Source organism: Echinops telfairi, unplaced genomic scaffold, assembly GCF_000313985.2.
Source record: "Echinops telfairi isolate 266 unplaced genomic scaffold, ASM31398v2 ScPeMD7_3533;HRSCAF=4204_1, whole genome shotgun sequence".
NCBI lineage: Eukaryota > Metazoa > Chordata > Mammalia > Afrosoricida > Tenrecidae > Echinops > Echinops telfairi.
Window position 1 is genome coordinate 27,117,914 of NW_022107432.1, and position 18,554 is coordinate 27,136,467.

An 18,554-nucleotide genomic window follows, 5' to 3' on the forward strand; every position below is an offset into this window, starting at 1 on the left:
AATCTCCTGTCATTGATTGGTGGTTTTAGTTCTTTTCTAAAATATTCTAGTGTTCAGACACTACGCTTCATCTTGCACCATCGTCAGCATTTACCACAGTTTCCCACATCCCCTACATAGGCACGACTCAAGGTATTTATTCTTTAAGAAGCAACCATTGAGGACAGATTATCTGCTCACATCGTTCTGAGTTTACGTCTTTGGAGTCCTAGGTATGCTGTTTCCAGCCTCGTAGAACAGCCGACCGGAAAGCAATAACCCAAAGTCACACGGAGGGCATTCGTGGCTAATGCGCCTCTCTCTCACTTAATAAGAAATGAGATCTCTGAAATCATTCATGAGATATAATTCCCTCCAGATGAGGCTTATCCACTTCGGTACAAAGTGGTTTGGGTCCTGACACGACAGTCTGAAGATAGTAAACCCAGAGACTGAAAGCGTGGTCTCCAGCTTGTGTCAATTACCCTGGGGTAGTTTATGGAAGCATTTGAGTTCTTAAGACAGTGTTCTCTAATATGTTTTAAAAGGCCTGTCTCCATTTCAGAGTCATTTCTCTATTTTAATGATTATTTTATTCTCCCAGAGTTAAAGTGTTTGGGGGTTCAAATAGGCCAGATGAATGAATATTATAAGCGGATAATGAAAAATTTTAAAAAGGATGAGGCATGAAAGATAATTCTATTTCTTAGAGCAGTGTTGGCACATTGGCCTCTCTGGGTCCAGTCAGCTCTTTCCCCGGCAGTCCAGAGAGCTGGTTCTAAAGGAGAAAGCCTGGAGTGTGGAGCCACGAGCACCCTGCTTCGTTCTTCCAGCTATTTAACATTGACTCCGTGCTAATGTTCTTTGCTAATTGAGTTCTGGGAGCTCCCCCAGGAATTCTTTCAAAGCAACCATGAGACCCAACGTTACAACCAGGAGTATTTGTGTTTCTCTCTGACTCTCCCCCTATAAACTTTTCACAGGAAAAGTTTACATCTATATGGAGCTAGATCTTTTTTTTTTTAAGACTTCCTGAAACAAATGTTTGTCCTTATTGCAGTTTTATATGGTTTATGCTACTTAAAGAAAACCCGCGGTGTGAAACTGTGCACTTATGGAAATAATCAATTACAGCAAAGCCTCACACCTGGTTCCTGAGGCCCCACACCAGGATGAGTAAACAAATGCAGGAATAGCCACCAAACACTGCAAGAGGGACCACAAAACAGGGTAATTAGAGCATATAAACAAATCAGACCCGTCTGGTCACAACAGAAGGAACCGTTTGGGATTTTTACCTGTGGGTTTAATCAGAAGAGCCTAAGAGCAAGCAAAGTATGTGTTGCTACCATAGCCCTGTTTTCAAAGAAACTCGAATAGCTGGACCTTGTGCTTGACATAATACATGTGTCATAGGCATAAGATATTGCAAGTTCTGTTTTATACATGCATTGTTTTGTTGTAGATTAAGCTTTAGAGTGTTATCTGTTTGGGAGGGGCGGGGGGTGATTATACGATCATGTTTGCTGTAGGCAAATAACAGCTGGCTGATGAAGAAGAAAAGAGACAGAAGTCACTTCGAGGTCACTTCTCAAAGAGAACAACTGTCATCCTTCTAACTTTTCGATGGACACACGTATTTAAATACATATTCTAGTAAAATGATCTCATACGATCTGTACTGGGGCTTTTTTCAGCCTAATTTTCTCATTTAATTTTGACTTCTCTCTATAAAAATCTATATGTCTTCGCTAGAAGGAGTGCAAGAGTTAAAGGTAACAGAGGTACACACAGGCTGAACAGATGTGGGAAGGAGAATACCAATGAATATTTAGAGATTTGAGAGAGGATATCTATACGTGTGTATTTACCTTTGGTGCAAATATGACCATGAGTGAGATGGCGCATCGAGGGGGCAGAGTCATGCAAACTTCTCATACTTACAAATACCGTGAGAGGATGAGTCATGGGGCCTGGAGGCCCAGAGCCATGGTCTTGAGGGACACCAAGGTTACTGGGCATAGCATAGTCCCCGAAGACAATGTTCTACCATCCAGCTCTGATGATTAGCAACTGGAGCCTTAAGAACTCATGAGCCACCCTCTAAGGTGTAACCACCGGTGTTTCCCTGTCCAGATCGATTAGATTACCTAATCCCTGTCCAGCCAAATGAAGACATTCTAAGATACATAGAAGCAATCAGTCCAATGGGCCGCATGAACAGCAGTCTCCTTAACCCTAAGACCAGAAGGACAGAATGGTGCCTGGCTGCCACTGCCAGTGGTTCTAAAGCGAGCACGTTAGAAGGCCCTGGCTTAGAGACTGGTAGAACTTCTGAGACTAGTCTTTAGTCACTTGGTCCGGAACTGAACGCACCCCCATGTCTCAGTTTTCAGCCAAACGCTAGAAAGACCTATAGAGAAGCAATAGTACTATGGAGGTGGACACACCATAGAACAGAAGGAAAAACAGCTTCTTCCCCAGGGGTTCTATTAGATCCATGTTAGGCTTTGAAGAATTTAAGGGCTCCTTCCTCCAAAGATTATATACAACACTTTGTAGCTTGTATGTGTGTGTGTGTGTGTGTGTGTGTATTTTCTCTGTAACAATAGTTGCATTGGGATTTTTATGAGATTTTCTTTATATTGTATTGATAAATTAGGCATGGATTATAGTAGAGTCTTCCCATTCATGATTATGATAAGACTCCAAGTGTGTTTTTGTCTCTTCTTTCAACTCTATAAATATGTACTTTTCTTCATATAAATCCTGTGTTATTATTTTAACAACATAATGGTCATTTTCTTTTAAACATTTGCTTTATTAAGGTTTCAGTATTCTTCATTATGATTTTATTGTACCTTAATGTCTCCATCTTTACCTTATAAACCCATTTTCAATTTAATATAGCTATCAATTATAATGTATGGTTCAGTTTACGTAAAGTTAAAGCCAATATAACACGCACACATTTCCCAATAGCTCTAACTGCCTACTGACTGCTTTCTGTATGACAGAATAAAATTAATTTGTTGCTAAACAGAAAATACCCACAAGGATTTACATATCTTTTTATATAACAAAACAAAACCAGTGCTGACTCATAGCAACCCTCTATGGGTTTCTGAGACTAACTGTTTATGGGAGTAGAAAGCCCAGTCTGTCTCCCTTAGAGCTGTTGCTGGTTTTGAACTGCCAACCATAACAATTGCAGCCCAACGCATATCCACTATACCACAAGGTCTCTTTAGAAACGTTTACAAGTTTTATAAAACCCGTTCACTCTCCCCTACCCGTACCCCACCCCGATGGCCATTCCAGTTAGTGAACCTTCAGATAAGCCTCGTCTAGTTAGGAGACATTAGTGTGGAAAGATGCAGCTTTGCTATGGTACAGCCAATTTTCAAGTGGCCCATATTCCTTCAAATTTCCAGTAAGAGTTTTCCCCATAGATTTCTCTAGCAAAAACTGTCGATTCCTCCCAACCCCCCTCCCCCCACCCCCACCCCCCCGCCTCCTTCCTCTCTTCCTTACCATCTCATTTTCACCTCCCCTCTGTCTTTGCTCCAACATTTGTTAAAAGCGAAACCGATGCCCAAATGGACAGATCCTTCTAAGAGTCTAAGGACATTGACAACTGTGAACTAGGACAAATAAAAAGAAATGGTGTCCAGACAGGTGATCATAAAGTTGCAGACTTCCTCAGGGATAGAACCACTGTCATCGCCATGCAGTCCTTGGAAGTTTATCTCGTGCAAACAGTTTGACTTCAGGCAATTTCAAGTGAGCGGGGTAGGCATGCCTAGAATCTGTCTAGTGGCCTGACAGCAAAAAACAAGGCTGATTTAAAAAAAAATAGTTTTATTGGGATGTACTTTACATATCACGTGCCCTCATTACTCATTATAGTAAGATCTGTGCAGTCATCCCCCCCATCCATTTCAGAACATTTTCTTCTCATAGTCCTGGTCATTAGCTCCCCATGTCCCCTGTCCACTCCATGCCATGCCCCTGTCGAGTCCTGGTTTCCATATGCAGAAAATCATACAAACCAAACATAGCTCCCCATGTCCCCTGTCCACCCCATGCCATGCCCCTGGATATCATATGCAGAAAATCATACAAATAAAACACAACCGTACAAAATCAGACACAGCAAGCAAGCAAACAAAAACTCAACAACGACGACTAGACAAAACATAGAAAAGCCCCAATCAACGAAAAGCAGAAACTATGAAAAACTGAAACAACTTTAAAATGGGTCAAAAGGGAGATCCAATGATGGAGTATTAACAAGTTAACCTAACCGCATCTGGCATAATCCACTCGACAATGTTCTCTGTCTGATCGCAAAGCGATTCACATCCCTGGACTGTGCTGCAGAACCCTGATGGCATTGGCTGCTAACCAGAAGTTCAGTGGTTCAATCCCAACTGTGTATGAGAAAGATGAGGGTTTTTTTGCAAGATCTACACCCTCTGAAATCCAAATAGAGTAGTTCCTCTCTGTCCTGTAGGGTAGGTGTGAATCGGAAGTGGCTCAATGATCGTGAGTTGTGTTGTGTTTTGTTTTGTTCGGGACTAACTAGTGCTTACTTTTATTCTTTTGGAAAACTCCCATTGTAATGTGCCTGCATTAAACCGTTTGTGTTGTTGTTGTCGTTGTTTTGTTTTTAAATTTTTTTATTCTGAATTTGGAGCAGATCAGTATTGCATTCAACAATGCGTACATATTTTGTTTCTTGTGATTGATTGGAGTCCCCACAATATAATACCATCTCTCCCGCTTCCTCCTTGTTGACTATTTCCATTCCTAGTTCTTTCCCAGCACTTCTGAACTTTGCCCTTGGGTCAACGCTGCCCTTTGGGTCTCAAATGATTGATTAAGGTGTTGGTGCCTCGCTATTGTTATTTCTCCCTCCTCTTATTTGTTAGAAGCGAACTGGTCTTCTTTCCGTTGTTGTTGTTGGGTTTTTTTTGGGGGGGGGCACGTGCTACCCCCTCATATGTTCTGCATAAGCACCATGGACTTCTAGAAGGACAAATTGATCTATTGGAAGAAGTAAGGCCAGGTGCTCCTTAGAGGCAAGGATGGCAAGACTTCATCTTGCATACTTCAGACGTATTTTGAGGAGAGACCAGTTCCTGGAGAAGGACATCGTGTTTGGGAAAGTGGACAGGCAGTAACAAAGAAGAAGGCCCTCCGTGAGATGGATGCATGCAGTGGCTGCATCAGTGGGCTCAGGTGCAGGAACAGTTGTGACGATGGCACAGGACCGGGCAGTGTTTCATTCTGTTGTGCATTTGGTCGCTCTGGGTCGGAGCCAACTTGACGGCAGCTAACAACAACAACAACAACAACAACAGCATAAGCACATTTAAGTGGTTTGGAATTCTCATATTTCCAATTGCTGATCCTTCTGTGTTTTCAACTTTTGCATTCCAATAACCAGTAATTATCAGTGCATCTTGATCGCATGATTGGTCAGTTTCAGACTGTAGAATTTAGTAGCAATCTTCAATTTCTGCATGTTTGGCTTTGAACATGTATTTCAAAATGGCCAATTCCAGTCCATTTCAGCTCACTGGTGCCTGGAATATTGGGCTTCGTGTGCCATATTTCATTTTTCATGACTTCTAATTTTCTTAGATTCACACTTTGTACATTCCAATTATTAATGGATATTTGCTGCAGTTTCTTCTCAATTTGAGCCATGCCACATCAGCCAATTCTCCATCCATGTCATTAAGGTTGACTCTACTTTGAGAAGGTAGATCTTCCCAGACATAATTTGAATGCTGTGTTAGACTGAGTTGACTAGAGAAACAAATCCAGAGACACTCATATATGTGTAAGAGAGAACTTTATATCAAAGAGCAATTATGCATTGAGAAAATGTCCCAATCCAGTCCAGCTCAAGTCCCTAAGTCTGATCTTAGCCCATATGTCCAATACTAGTCCACAAATCCTTCTTCAGACTCACGCAGTCACATGCAATGATGCAAAACGCAGGACAATCACAGGCTGGTGGGTGCAAAGTCTTGTGGATCCAGTGGCGGTGCAATTATCTCAGTGCTGACACGGGTCCCCATATGGCTCCTCCAGCTCTCTGAATGTGGCTTTTCAACAGGAAGATGAAGGAGAGAAAGGGGATCCTCGCAGGTCTCAGAAAGTCTCCGAGTGGCTTGCCAACAGGAAGATGAAGGCAGGCAGAGAGGAAGTTCCCAGAATCCTCATGAGAAAGCCAGGCCCACAAGGAGGCATCATCAGGCTGTGACCTGATTGACAGGCTATACTCTATCCCTTTACTCTTAATACCCTTAAGGTGACACCAGATTATGTAAATACGACAAGTGCCTTCCAACATGAGGGGCTTATTTTACTCACTACATCAGACAATGTTCCCATGGTAATCATAAGATGTTCAGTGGCCTTTTTTTTTTCATAAATGGATAACCCCTTCCTCTTTCTTGATCTGTCGTAGTCCAGACGCTCAGCTGAAAACACACAGACCACCACAGTACAACAAACTGGCAGACAAGTGGTGGAAATTCACTATTGTATATTAAATATAGTGCTTAGAAGCTTGGATTTTGATCAGCCTACCCAAGTTTGAATCCAAGCTCTGAAATTTGATGGCTGAGTTTCCTTAGATAAAGAATTATCCTGTCTATATTCAGTTTCTCCTTTTAGGGATATTAATAGTACCTCATATGGTTGTTGCAAATAGCATACAGGAGTAGCATCTAGTGCATGCTCACTTAACATTAGCTACTGCTAACGATAGATAATAAACTTGTTTTATCTTTTGGTTCATAAAAATTTATGTGAAAATATGGTTGCAGACATAATGTCATTTTTTGGAAAGTAATATAGAGAGCAGAAAGAGGGGAGTATAATATTCTCAATGCACTAAAGCACATATTCAGAAATAGGGGTGATTCTATTACATGGCCAGCTAAAACTGTCAACATTCATAATATGATAGAATTATTGAACTAGGCAACAAGCTGTGAGAGATAACCGCTTAGCAGTCCATCTGGTAGAGATAGTTACAGCCATCATGTAGCTAATGGTTACCTACCATCAGCTCGTTAACGGTTTTAGACACACTTGGATTAGCTATAATGTTTTCTGTCCGGATGTCCTAGAACTAAATAGTATACACTTATCTCTCCCTCTCTGAGGATTCATTTCCTTCCTTTATCCAGTGAAAGGAAAGTAAAAGTGAAATTTTTCTGTGTACTTGAGCTTTTCCTAAAGAACAGACTTTTGGGGGGGCTTTCGTTTGACCTCTTAGAGAACCTTTTCCGGTAAACAATTCTTCACTGTCCAGCAGGGTTCTGGCAGCGAGGATGCCCCTCAGTGGGAGCAGTGACTATGTATGTACTTAGAAACTATTTTGGGAGACAGGAATATGCAGGGAATTTGGGGTCAATGATGCATTCTCAACTCCTAGAGGAGTACATGGAAACATCTGAATTAAGCATTTTTATATATTTTAATTCCTTTGCTTGAAAAGGAAAATAAATCCAATAACAAATTAAACGTATGAAGGAAAGAACAGACTTTTTTTTGTTACCTAAGGAGGTTCCATGGACTCCAGAGGTGAAAACAGAATTTTGTCAAAAGGCCACACCTTATTCTTGATTGTGTACTAGAATAATCAAGTCCCACGAAGAGCAAAGCCATCCTAGACTTTCCCTTTGGCAGTTTTTAACCATTTTTCAGAGCATACTCCTGGCCCTTTTTTCTATCCTTTTCTGGAAACCAGGATCCAGACAGTGTATGAGAGGTTGGTGCTGAAACGATGGTCCAGTGATGAGGAGTTTTTGTTTTCTTTATGTTGATGCGTATACCATACCGAACGCTGTGGGGTTTGATCTTCGACCGTAAGGTTTTTTTTACTTTTTGTTACTTTCAGCAAGCAAGATCTATGTCCCGTGCTTTTCCCAGGTTGCTAATTAGTCTTCCTCCAACCCGGATGCCACGTTCTTCCTCAGCTAGTCAAACAACCCTTCGCTATTGTTCACGACTGAAATCTTGCTGCCATAGTCAAACCCAAGTCATTCTTCTGAACGAGGATTCCACTTCAGGGAAGAGTATGTAGAAATGCACATTCTGATGAAGCTCGACAGAACCCCCAGCGGGACGTCCGTCTGCTCCGCAGCAGTGGCTTGCTACGTGTGACTGTGGTGCTGGGAGCTATGACACTTGTATTTCCAATACCAGCAGGCTCACACATACTGCGAAGGTATCAGTAGAGCTTCTTCTCTAAAAGTAGGAAGCAAGCCCTGGTAGTCTACTTCTAAAAGTTAGCCGGTGAAAGTGTCATCAGTCAAGGTAGAACATGATCTGGGCTGCCTTCCGTGGACACCTCACCAAGAAGAACCTGTCCGAGAGGAGGACATTCTGTCTGGTGAGGCAAAGGGACAGCGAGGGCACGGGAGATCGCTGGTGAGATGGTTTGGCACCATCAGCTCGTTCAACAATGAACTTGAATCTGCCAGAAACCGTGACAGTGATGCAGCACTGGGCAACATTTTTCTGGTTTCGGTACTATGATCATAAGTCAGAATCCACATGATGCTGTCTCTCTCTCTCCCCGTGTAGCGGAGATTTTTTTTTCTAGAGGGGGGAGATATTGTTTTTTCTCTCCAGAAAATTGGTATATTTTAGAACTCAAGGTTTTTCGATTGTACAGAATTTCAACTAATTATTCAGGGAAAATAAAAATAAAGGAAGATTACTATTAAAAAACAAAACAAACAGTGTTAGTGCAGATTGCCTAGGTAAACAAATCCAGAGACTAAATCTAGCTAACTAGCTAGCTAGCTTTCTATCCAGAAGTAATTATGTATTAATAAAACATCCCTGCCGAGTCCCGATCAAGTCCATAAGTTCAGTATTTGCCCATGAATTCCAATTCAGACTCACCCAACACATGCAATGGTGCCAAATGTAGGAAGCTCACCAGCCAGTGGGTGGAAAGTCCCGTAGATCCAATGGCAGTGGACACATCTCCAGGGCTCTGCTGTCATCAGCATGGCTACATGTGGCTAGTCAACAGGGAAGTGAAACAGATAGAGTGTGTGTCCCACCTCCAGGTAGGAAGAGAGGAAAACTCCCAGAATCCTCATGAGAAGGCCACACCCACAAGGAGGCATCGGTCAGGCCATGACCTGATTGACAGGCTGGACTCCACCCCTAACATATGTATCAAATTGACATGAAATTATATAACTACCACACAAACAAACAACAAGAAACCCTTATTAAATAGCGATTGTAGACCCAAGCCTCCTCCTTGGTTATAGAGGAGAGTTAACAGTTAAGAATGTCATCTTAGTGTCCATCATCAGACGAATGATGCAGCCATGGTATCGAATACGATATCACCATTACAAGATGAGACATAATATTGGGAGTGTTGTTAGGGGCCCTTGAGCAAATTTTCGACTTATAGTGGCCTCATAAGACAGAGTGGAACTGCCCAGTTGAGCTCCCAAGGCTGCAGTATCCCCTGGTCTCTCTCCCACAGAGTTGCTGAATGAACTTGAACAGCCAGCAGCCCAATGCTTCCCCACTGAGCTACCAAGTAGCTCAACTAGCTCTACTCTCTCTATATATATATATATATGAGATTCAATGAAAGATTATCTGATAACTTGTTTAGAAAAATAATGGTGTAGAACACTGCTCAGACTCTGATCTCACTTTTGTAAAAGCAAACATCAGTACGCAAATGTGTGTACATAGGCATCTGCTTGGTTCAGAGGTAGAAGAATACATTTTAGATGTAAACATTAGATTCCCTGAGATGTCAAGAGGAAATCAAGAAAAGCAGAGTATTTGTGCGGGAAGTTGGGGAGGTGGGTTTTTTGTTTTGTTTAATCTGTTGACCTCTGTGCTGTTTTGTTTAAAGAAGCATATATTTTTATATTATATGCAAAAGGCATATTTAAAATTTTTGTCTCCGAAATTCATCTTTCTGTGTATTTCATGATGTGAAGCTCTATTCTAGTGATGCACATGACAGATGTCCTTCCACCTAAATAAACTGTCTAAAAATTATAAGTTGTCTTACACTTGTAAATATTGGCTGTCGTGTATCAAAGCGCATAAGAGGAGATAAAAAGAAAATACAAGGCTGATCCGTCGTGAAAATCACTATTTCTTATTTGAATAGGCTGATAACAACAGAAGGGAAATGTGTTCCAAACGTTTTAAAAGATACTGGAAATGTGCCGATAGTTCCGTTATCATGCTAGAAAGATACATTGCTGCTATATTACATTACCTAACGTCTGATACTGATGACCACTCTGGCACCATTTTTATCCTTCCACTTCAATTTTCATGAAAATGAATCAATCAATGTATGACCATCTTCCTATCGAAGACCAAAGATAAGCATTGCCCTAGATCTGAGTGGAGAAACTGAAAACACATGATGAATCAGAGCAAAGCTTAGTCTCATGAGACTTGTAAATGAATCGGGGGCGGGGGGCACCTTAAGGTTGACCCGTGCGTTCTAGACTGCAACATAACCTATAGTGAGCCTGAGTGGAACTTCCTTCCAACTAGATTATGATTTCAGAGGAGAGCGGTTGGATAATTCCTCCAAAGGGAGGTTGGGGTTTATTGATTTTTGTCTCTGTTGTTTTCTATTTCATTGTGCTTTAGAATAGAAGCAGGGATAGGGGAATCACTCTATACAGAGAGGGAAGAGGGGTGATGAAGAAGAAAGAGAAAGGGATAATTAATCAGGGAAACCCTGGAAAAAGCAAGAAAAGTGCGGGAGGCGAGGTTGACCTTGAGAAGGAGGGCTTGAGTGGTGAACCTGGGAGACTGGGGAGAAGAACGAGGAAACCGCAGGAGCCTGCCTGCCGCCATTTTCGTGTTCTCTAGAGAGAGCCACTGGGCTGACCAGTGGTAGACTGGGAGTTTGCGGGAAGAGCTGGAATTGTCCGCGTAAAGAATATAAGGCAGAGCAGAAGTGATCAGAAGGTGTTGTGGCACTTCATTGAGGTCCCAGCTGAGGCCGAGGACAAGGCTTTTCATGGAACTGAGAAAAGAGATCTTCATTACTCTCTCCAGCACTGTGGCAGCCAGGCAGAGAAGCCTAAAAATCCAGTGTGGCCAAGATGCATGAATTGTGGCCATCCGATCCTTCTTATATGGAACGCTGCATGTGACTCCATTGAAATGAGTCAAATGGTGTCATTCTCCTTAGATTTCCCATGTCAATCGGTTTCTTCTTAAGCTTTACAGTCAATTTTCATTTATAAGGGGAGGGAGGTATGCTACACTTTGAAAGTTAACAAATTAAGCAATGCTATGAGAAATTCCCAGGTTCCCAGCTCGTAGTTGCTTCTCATACATTATCTAATTGCATCTCATACATTTTCTATATTTAGGCTGGAAAAGCTACTAACATCCTTTTTGGAAGACCAAGACCCTGAGAGCAGACTAGAGGTTGGGGCCGATATGCGTAAAGTTCATCACTGTTTTCATCATTTCAAGGTAAATTTGGATCTTTCCTTCAGTAGAAGCTATGTTCAAAACACTGATTTGGGCAGGGGGACAAGTGATGGGGGGGGGGTGACAATTAAAACTTTCTTTGAAATCACACCATTCCGGAGTAGGGTCTCAGTTTCCTCAGACATCGAAGTATCTTATTTGCTGATAAATAAGCTGAGACCATAGACTTCTTGTTTTTTCCCCTAGGGATCACTGCCGGCTACACAGGAAGGTTCCAAGTTCAAAACCAATGGTTTTCAAACTATATCATCCACCACACATACCCTACATCACGCGTTTTCCTGACACGTTTGATTTTTACATAAACTTACTGAATTTTCTTTCTGCCTTCTGCTTTAACTCTTGTGAGGAGGCATCCATCCTACAATTAAGCTTGACTTCTACCACACTGTGTTGTGTCAAATAAATATTTGTTCTGACTAGACTCTGGGCCAGGCATCAAGAAGGAGAAGTTGCACAAGTAAGTCAGGGAGGAAGGCAGTGATATAAAAGATCATTGCCATGCGTGGTGCACACTGCAGTGAACGTGTGGATTAAGTGGTATGGTGTCAGAGAGACAAGAGTGAGGGAAAGGGCAACGGAGTCAGGAATAGTTAGTATTTGAGCAGGCATTTCCCACTGGGGGTTGAAAAATGAGAGCGTGCAGAGGGTAAAGCAGGAAAGGGCACACAGAAGGGGGACAGGGTGGGGGTGAGGGTGGGGGTAATGCATCAGGCAAAAACACCTGCACTGCAAAGACCAGGAGGTAGGAAAGGGCAGGCAAGCCTCGTGTGTGCAGGGAGTGGTAGAAGGAGAAGGGAGTCCGGAGACCAGGGCATGTGGTAGAGAGTGATGGACACTAAGCCAAGCTCCTTTTCCCCTTATAGAAGCTGTGGAATGATAAGAGCCTGGGGAAAAAGAGTCCCATCTCGGCTGAAGTCACAGACCAAGACCAAGTCACCCAAGACCCATTCAAAGGGGAAGAGTATAAAAAACTACAAGATATTCTAAAGCAGAGAGATAATGAAATCAGTATCCTTTCTGAAATGGCAGGGAAACCCTCCTGGCTCAGCCTGTTTGGGAGTCTAGTGGGTGGGCTTTAGAGGTCTTCCTCCGGCACCATCCCCCAGCAACCCACCCTGCTCTGAGTCCCCTGGCTTCTTCCCACTAACCAACCCACCAGCAAACAAAAACGCAGTAGCTAGTGAAAATAGGTGGCTTTAAAAGAACAAAAACAAGAAGTGCCTTCCTTTATTTTTAGCCAGACACAATTAAATATTCCCAGGAACTGTTTCAGTTTATTGAAAAGTAAGGAGTTTTTGCACCATCTCTTAACATAGGATTGAATCTTTTCTTGGGGGTGGGGGGTGGCGGTGGGTCTTGCATTGTGTGGTTTTGCTTTAGCCTTTAGAAGGTAAGTTAGCACTCTACCGTGATGAAAGGTGGTTATCTTTAGCTGGCTGACCGGACACTGGGCTGACCACAGCCTCACCATGACCCAGAGTTTGTGGCTGATGTGTGGGAGAAGCTCAGATGGTGGCTGAAAAATGACAAATGGTATTTAGCTTATGAAGAGCAGGGATTTGTTTAAATGCGATTCTTTCTATTTTTACGATTACTTATTTAAATGCCAGACCTATGGCTCTGGTGTCCACTAACAAACACTTCCAAATTTGAAAATGAGCGGATATGAATCCTCAAGATAGACTCCTTTTGCTCTGACCAAAAGCAAATTCAAGGGCATGGACTCAGGGCTGACTCACAGCCCCCCTGTGGGTTTCTGAGACAGTACTGTTTACAGGAGTAAAAACCCAGTCTTTCTCCCAAGGAGCTGCTGGTGGTTTTGAACTGCCAAGCATTTGAATCACAGCCCACTGTGTAAGCACTGAGGTACAGGGCTCCTTCCTCTTGCTCGAGGAGGCAGTCTATTTCGAGGCTGGAAGTTGGGATGGCAAGTCCTTCCGGCTGTGTGAGAGGAGGGGGTTACTTTTAGGAGGGCGCCCGTGGGTTAGTTAGACCTCAGGACTCCCTGATAGCACTTCAATATTGTGTCTCACTTTATCTTTTCTGCTTCTTGCAAAAGATTTGACGTTTGTTGCTACATTTGAAGACTCAACACAAAATTACTTTGGTCATTTCTTTTTACAGAGGTTTTTTTTTCTCTTGCTCATTTAAGAGAAAATGACTAAACGATGTTTTAACTTTAGCTATTCTGAAAAATGCACGAAACAAACTTACGTGAAAGGAATCCAGTAGTAAGGATAATAAGGAGATTAAAAACAAACCAAATGCAAGATGGGCAGGCTGCCTGATTAAGTTCAGTCTCTAATGATGGTTGAGCTTCGGCAGACCCTGTGTGTCTGAGTCAACTGAGCTGTCGCTGTTTTATTATCCATGGCCAGGAATAGTGGGTTCAACTCCCGAGTAACACTCCCACACAGCCCTTTTCCATGAGTGCACCGACAAGTAGTGTCACCCTTGAATTCCTTTCCTCTCTCGTACCCTATCCATCTCCAGGGGTGGACCAGCCTGGACCTCAGGCCTGGCCCCAGCCCAATCTGAGCTCTGCTTCTTTTCCTGGCCTTGATCCTAGTGTGGGATCTCTTCCCCTAAATTACTCCTACCAGCTTCTTAATCCTCTTCTGGGCTTATGACTATCTGTGCCATGAGATAGAACAAAGGGGGAGAAGTCCACTCGTATCCATACATGTTTAGTTTTAAAAGAGAGAGACATACATCGTCTTCCTTTCTTTACGGAGGTCAATCTCAGTTCCACTGTGCACTCCTTGCTGGCTTAAATGATTGAAACATCGTTCCTGCCCCCATCTGACACTCCGATTCAAATCCCAGTGATGGGACACAGGGAGGCACGGTGGAAAAGAGGACAGAGCTGATTGTTACCTGGCCTGATATCCTGGTACCCTCAGTGTAACTGCTTCCTTCTCTTCAGGAGCATGGGGCTTGCCCTGCCAGCTTCACAGTGCTGAGCAGTGTCAAGGAGACAATGTATTGGAGAGCGCTTTACACACTACAGGATGTTATACTATGGAAGACAGGGTCGCAGAGGCCTTGGGCAAACTGAGAAAAGGAACAATGTTGGCTAAGATTTCATTTTTCTCCAAGCTTAACACTTTCTTAGAGCTCCTGACAAAGAAAGACTCCTGACCTGTCATGGTCCCTCCGAGGGGGCCACGATGGAGCGTATTTCCTTAACTTCCTTTGGAGAACGTAGAATGTGGCGGGAGGGATGGGAAGACACAGCTCTTAGGAAGCCACCTAAAACACGATCATGCTTGAGCTCAGCACCAGACAGGAATGCCACCCAGTGACAGTGAATGGCATGAAATGCTCTTCTTGGAACGGGAATGAAAATGCTGTCACGGCCATCATGAGTTCTAATGAAGCTTCACCTGCCCCCCTGCCCCCTCCCCTTCTTCCACTGAGTTCAGTCCAATGTCTTGTGACCCGGGAGGGCAGAGTAGACCGGTTCCCAGGGGTTTCCAAGGCTAGAAATCTTCACGGGAGCAGACAACCTCAATTTACTCCCAAAGAAGGGCTGGAGCGTTTGAAGCACCAACCTTCCAGGTAGCAGCCGGACACTTAACCCGCTGTGCAACCACGTCTCCTGGAATCAAGTGGAGACACCCCCTTGGCAAAGATGTAACAGGACACTGTTCCCACTCAGCAGGGAAGCGGGGGAAGTCAGAGGAGTGGGTAGAAGGAGGAAAGCAGGCCGGAAGATGGGTTTGTCTTGTGACGGTCATGACCTGTTCATCGGGTCACCTTGTTTCTCTGATTCGTACCTGGAGGTGCACACCCCAAATTCCTGCTCTGGTTCACCAGGCCCTGCATGAGCTTTCTTCAGCCTTGCTCTCTGACTTACTGGCTTCCCCTTTTCCTCTGGTGGGAGAAGCTCCAGTCACAGGGACCTTTAGCTTCATCGAACATGATTTCTTCAGCACTAATCACATGTCAGGTTGGAAAATTCTCCCTGGTTGCCTTCCATTTCACCAAAGTCAATTCGGGGTCTTTGTGGTGAGGGGCTGTGCTGTGCATCATGGGATGTTTAACAACAACCCTGGCCTGCACCCACCAGGTTGCTGGAAGACAACCTTCCTGCATTGGCGACAACCACACCGGATATTTGCCAGATGTTCCCTGATGTGTTGCTCCTCAAAATGTTGACATTAACCATTTCCTTGGCTTTGAGGCTCTGTCTCTGACTGGTTCCTCCTCGTCATTCAGGTGTCTGTTGAAATACTCCTCTTAGAAAGACCTTTCATGGGCACCCCATGTAGAGGAGCCACCCAGTCACTCTGGGCCCTTTAGAAAGTAGCTCTCTGAAACTGATCATTCTCTGATGGGAGGTGGGGGTGGGGTGGGGTGGGGTGTGTGTGTGTGTTGGCCCTGCCTTTCCCCTAATGGGACTTCTACTTCTTGAGGAAACTAGTCATCTGCCTTTTGTCTGCTCCAGTCCCCGTACCTAGAAAAGTGTTGCTCTCAGTTGCTGTGGAGTCTAAGCCCACTCAGCAGGACCCTGCCCGTGCAAGGCAGAGGTGCTCCACAGGGCGGTGACCTTTGGAAGCAGATTTCCAGGCCTGTCTTCCAAGGTGGAAAATGCAATAAAAGATGATGGGATTTTCCTCTGGACTTTTATGAAGGCCCCTCAGGTGTGTATATATGTGCATATGAGGGAGAAAGATGGGGCTTTCTGCTCCCATAAAGCGTCGTAGTCTGAAACTCACAGAAGCAGTTCTACCTTTGACCTGATGGCAGGGAGTTTGGTTTTGGGTTATATTCATATCTATGTATATGTATCTATACACACATGTTCCTTTCAGCTCCATTTTGAACCAAAAGAGAGACAAAAAGGAAAAGCCCGTCAAGTCATATGTGAGCACACCCTCAGTAAGCAGTGATGTGAGACATGGCGGGGGGGCTGTGTGTGCACATCTGCCACCACATGGGTTGATGTGGCTGAGCTGCCAGCTGGGTGAATCTTGCCCATTTCCCTTTCCGATCTTCTACCACATACTGAACAATTACATCCTCAGCCAAGGGCTTAATCTTCCACATGAAAAGACTTCTTTACTCTCAGGTAGACGCATAGTTTATATGCCCTGAAAGAACTACTCAGTGTTCCTTTTTCCTTTTCAATAAACTTCTCATGCAATCTTTAGGTCCTAACTAACTGGCTTAAGCTCAGAACCATTCAAAGGTCAGTGAGTTAGCTAATTTGTTATATAAAGGTGCTATATTACATAAGACTAGCAGCCTCCTACATTGTACACACCTGCATATAACTCTATATATGGCATCAGGAAGTGGAAGTCTTCCTCTCATTCAGTGGTTCTCAACCTTCCTAATGCCATGACCCTTTCATACATTCCCTCATGTTGTGGTGATGCCCCCAACCATAACATTATTTTTGTTGTTACTTCATAACTATCATTTTGCTACTCTTATGAATCGGGTGACCCCTGTGAAAAGTCTGTTCTAATCAGTCTTGACAACATACAAATTAACAGCTTTTACTTAAAATATGCGTTAGTCTGGGTTAACTAGAGAAACAAATTCACAGACACTCATGTAAGAAAGAGGTTTATATACAAGAGCAGTTGAATATTGAGAAACATCACAGCCCAGTCCAGATCAAGTCCACAAGTCCGATATTAGCCCATATGTCTGATAGCAATCTATAAATCCCTCTTCAGACTCACACAACACATGCAATGATGCCGAATGCAGTAATATCACAGACCAGTGGGTGGAAAGTCTTGTGGATCCAGTGCTGGTGGAAGCATCTCAGTGCTGGTAAGGTTCTCCACATGGCCTCTCCAGCTCCAGGGCTCTGGCTCCATCGGTGTAGCTCTATGTGGCTTGTCAACAGTAATGTCTCGCAGGAAGAGTGTGTGTGTCTGGCCTCCAGTGAGCTCTTTATCTCTGTCAAGCCTCCAAATGAAGTCCATCAAGCTTCGACCTGATTGACAAGCTAGACTCCACCCCTTCACTCTTAGTAGTTTCAAGTTGACACCAGGTTATGTAACTACCACAGAATATTAATCTCACTGGGATCTGCAGTGTTTTGATCTTATCATTTGGTGGGAGTGGTTAAATCCTTAATTCCACCTTCAGATATTTTGGTCAATATGCTAAAAAAGGAAAAGAAGAAATCACAAGATGTTCTTCACTTATCTAGCACGGATAGAAGTGAATTGAGACCCTCACAGGGCTCTCCCCTCCTGCCTGGGAACCCTGAAGACAGTCAAAGGACATTGCTATCCTCAGCGCCCAGACAGGTCCAGGACATCGGCACCTGGCAGCACAGATCCAGTTTGCTCCACAAAAAAGCAGGTCAGTTGGCTAAATTTCCACATTCCCCTTTGTCAGTAATGGATTTCAACTTAGTATCTTTCAGTTCTAAGCTTGAGCACGGTATTTGTTGGAATTCTTTTTCATAACTATCACCTCTTTCAGGAGCCCTAGTGGCATAGTGGTTACACATTGGGCTGTCTGGACCTAAAGATCAGCAGTTTGAAACCACCACCTCCTCTGTGGGAGAAAGAGTGGGCCATCTAGTCTCATGAACAGTTACAGCAGGGGAACTCACACTTTGTCAGCACGCGAGGTACTATAAAATGATCAAGTCAAAATGATCTACCAACCACAAAAATACAAAACATATATTTAGTTATTTATTACATTTATTCATAAATGCATTGAGAATTCTTTATCTGTACAATGCATGTTTATGTACCTTGCGTCCATATTGCACAACACAACACAATTAACTATGTACATTTTTTGTCATTACTTGAGTTTACTCTGATGCACTGAATGGAATGACCCAGGGATGCATAGTCCGGACAGCAGCTGCTGACAGCCAGCCTCAACCACACTTCCAAATGATCAGTCAGTCATGGTGGAATGGTACTTGGACTTAATGATCTCTATGTGGGAAAAGGCTGACTCACATAAATAAGTAGAGCCGAATAATGCAGTCAAGGAGGTAGCACATTTTCTCATGTTTGGGTACGTTCCCCCTGCGATTA

General features: G+C 43.5%; 1 protein-coding gene across 1 annotated transcript in view; it reads left to right on the forward strand.

The window, feature by feature from the left end:
* The window catches only part of KIF6 (kinesin family member 6), a 501,761-nt gene that overhangs the window by 228,485 nt on the left and 254,722 nt on the right, over positions 1–18,554 (forward strand). Inside the window, exons 11-13 of the mRNA XM_045294777.1 lie at positions 11,400–11,505; positions 12,390–12,534; positions 17,638–17,856. Coding sequence (XP_045150712.1) covers positions 11,400–11,505; positions 12,390–12,534; positions 17,638–17,856 — 470 coding nt within the window. The remainder of the gene's footprint in view (positions 1–11,399; positions 11,506–12,389; positions 12,535–17,637; positions 17,857–18,554) is intronic.